General features: G+C 43.0%; 1 protein-coding gene across 1 annotated transcript; it reads left to right on the forward strand.

Annotated features, from left to right (window-relative positions):
• LOC136751719 (olfactory receptor 6N1-like) lies at window positions 1-963 on the forward strand. Its single transcript, XM_066707511.1, has one exon. It carries the CDS (start codon window positions 1-3, stop codon window positions 961-963), a length of 963 nt encoding a protein of 320 aa, XP_066563608.1.
• Window positions 964-2,720: the final 1,757 nt, after the last annotated feature.

Below are 2,720 nucleotides of genomic sequence, written 5' to 3' on the forward strand. Positions count from 1 at the left end.
ATGTCGGACACAAACCACACAGGCTCTACAGTCACAGAATTCACCATCCTTGGCTTCCCTGGACTGCAGGACCAAGAGAGCAAGACCATCCTGTCTGTGGTCTTCCTGGCTGTCTATCTTCTCACTGTATTGGGAAACCTCCTGATAGTAGTTGTATTTGCTGTGAATGAGTCCCTTCACACCCCCATGTATATCCTGATTTGCAATCTTGCTATTCTGGACATTTCTCTGATCTCAATCACTATCCCTAAAATGTTAGCTGTTTTCATGTTTGATTCCAAATTCATTTCCTTTGGTGCCTGTTTCACACAGATGTTTTTTTTCATGAGTCTGGGAACAACTGAGGGCTTTCTCTTGACTGTAATGGCATATGACAGATATCTTGCCATCTGCCATCCACTCCATTACTCCACTATGATGACCAATGGTCTTGTCATGAGGCACGTTCTGTGGTGTTGGGCTGGAGGGTTTTTATCAATGCTTGTACCTCTGATTCTTGCAGTGCGCTTGCCGTTCTGTGGACCTGATAAAGTCCTCCACTGCTTCTGTGATCATTCTTCAGTGCTCAGGCTGGCCTGTGCAAACATTGTCATCAACAGCATTCTGGGCTTAACCATTGCTCTGTCAGTGCTCCTCATCCCTCTCACCCTCATCTTGCTTTCCTATGTGAAAATTGTGAGGTCAGTGCTGCAGATCTCAGGCACAGAGGGCAGAGCCAAGGCCTTCTCCACCTGCAGCTCACACCTGCTGGTCATCTCTGTGTTCTTCCTCACGGCCATAGGAGTCTACATCTCTTACAGGGTCCCTGGGACCTCAGCCAATCTGCGCATCATGACAGCTGTGTTTCAGAACGTCTTCCCTTCCTTCATGAATCCAATCATCTACTGCCTGAGGACTAAAGAGATCAGGGACAGCTTGGTGAAAACACTAAAGAAGAGCAGAGTCTTTCCAAAGAGCATGTGAGAGAGTTCAGCTCTCTCACCCACTATTATTTCTTGAGTGAAGAGTAGATGATACAAGATCAAGAAGAACTATGAGCCCTTAAATTATCTGCTTTTAGTTGAAATCCTTCACCCCCAGAAAAATGTGATAGATATTTTATACTATGCAGCTAGAAATAAGCAATTTCTTTCTGTACCACAGTATTTTAAAGTTTACATAATTTTGGAATGTATTGTATATACTCTTTTCTTCTTGTGAAAAATGTTTTTTTTTTGTGGCAAATGTAAGCTGTGCTAGATAATGGGGTCAAATAATAAAACATAATAACAACAATAACAGTAACATTATTTTGGTGGCAACTAATTATTGCCTCAAGTTTTAATGATGTGCAGTTTGTATTGACGAAGCAGTGGTGTTTTGTGTCATTTTGCCAATAAATGACCATTTCTTTTAAACAAAATCCATGAAACAGAATTATGTATATTGTAACAGCCACCAGGTGGCCGGAGCCACCCAGGCTCATTAGTATGTGCGCCGTGCATGGGCTGCTGGGAAGCAGTAGCTGTGCCAGTGGATGCGCATGAAGTGGGCCGGATCAGGCAGGGTCACAGCTTGTACCTTCCGTGCACCGATTTCGGCTCTACCTGCTGGAGCCTTGAAGGCCCTGACAATATGCCATTGAGAATCACTAGACATTTGCTTATTTATTTAGATGATTATTATTATCATCATTGTCACGGTCTCTCATGGAGGACTGCAGGGCACGGGAGGTAATGACCCAGGTGCAGCGTTCATAGAGCCAGCTGACAGGACAAAAGGGTTAGGCAAGGACGTGGTCGAGGTCACTAACGCGGAGCACGCTAGGTGAAGCAGGATTAACTGACGACACTTCGCCAAGAGTGAGGGCAGTGAGGGGTTTAAGAAGGGAAGCAGATACTGGGAAGGCAGGTGCAGGGTAAATGGAGGAATGTTAATTGGAAGAGTGACAAAGGAAAGCAGTGAGAAGAGAAGGGAAAGGCAGGGGAATAATGGCAGCCTCTAGTGGGGATAGAGGGTCAAATCTAGGGAACCATGACAATTATTATTATTATTATTATTATTATTATTATTATTATTATTATTATTATTATAAGTAGTATTTATATCTTAGCAGATTCCCTTATCCAGGATGACTTGCAAAATATAAGACCATTGCAAAAGTGCAAAAATACAGTATAAAATTACAGATCAATACATAATAAAATTACAAGTTCAAAATTACACAAGTCCAGAAATATTCAATTAATACAAAATAGTCCTATATCCTAGATTGTAGTAGCTAATAACTGCAGACGATGTGTAGTCACAAGTAGATAGTAGGGTTTTTTGGGCGCGGCCTATTTTGTTATGACGTATGCCCTAAGCTTATTAATATTCCTACGTCATAATTGGGGGGCGTGATTTTAGGTAGAGTTATTTCCTTAATTATTCCTACGTCATATCCGTCATAAAGTGTACACCCATAAAACCCTGAACAACAAGGCCACCCCTAAAGACCCCCACCCCTCTGAAGGCAACGCCCCGAAACTCTCCTCTCTATTTAAGAACCCGCGCTGCTTTTAGGCAATACCTCTTTAATTCTCAGCATCTGAAACATCCCGCTTCTTCAACATGTCCAGCGACATCAACATGAAACCCCGCAAGAAACAATCCCGGGCAAGGGTTCCTGTACTCACCAATTTGAAGATTGAATGCTCCTGGGTGTTGTTCTGGGGGGGTCGACGGGGTTACCGCTTTAA

This window comes from Amia ocellicauda, chromosome 6 (assembly GCF_036373705.1).
Source record: "Amia ocellicauda isolate fAmiCal2 chromosome 6, fAmiCal2.hap1, whole genome shotgun sequence".
NCBI lineage: Eukaryota > Metazoa > Chordata > Actinopteri > Amiiformes > Amiidae > Amia > Amia ocellicauda.

Bases quoted from the DNA above. Each gene is read 5' to 3' on its own strand.
- LOC136751719 (XM_066707511.1), top strand. From the start codon at position 1: ATGTCGGACACAAACCACACAGGCTCTACAGTCACAGAATTCACCATC.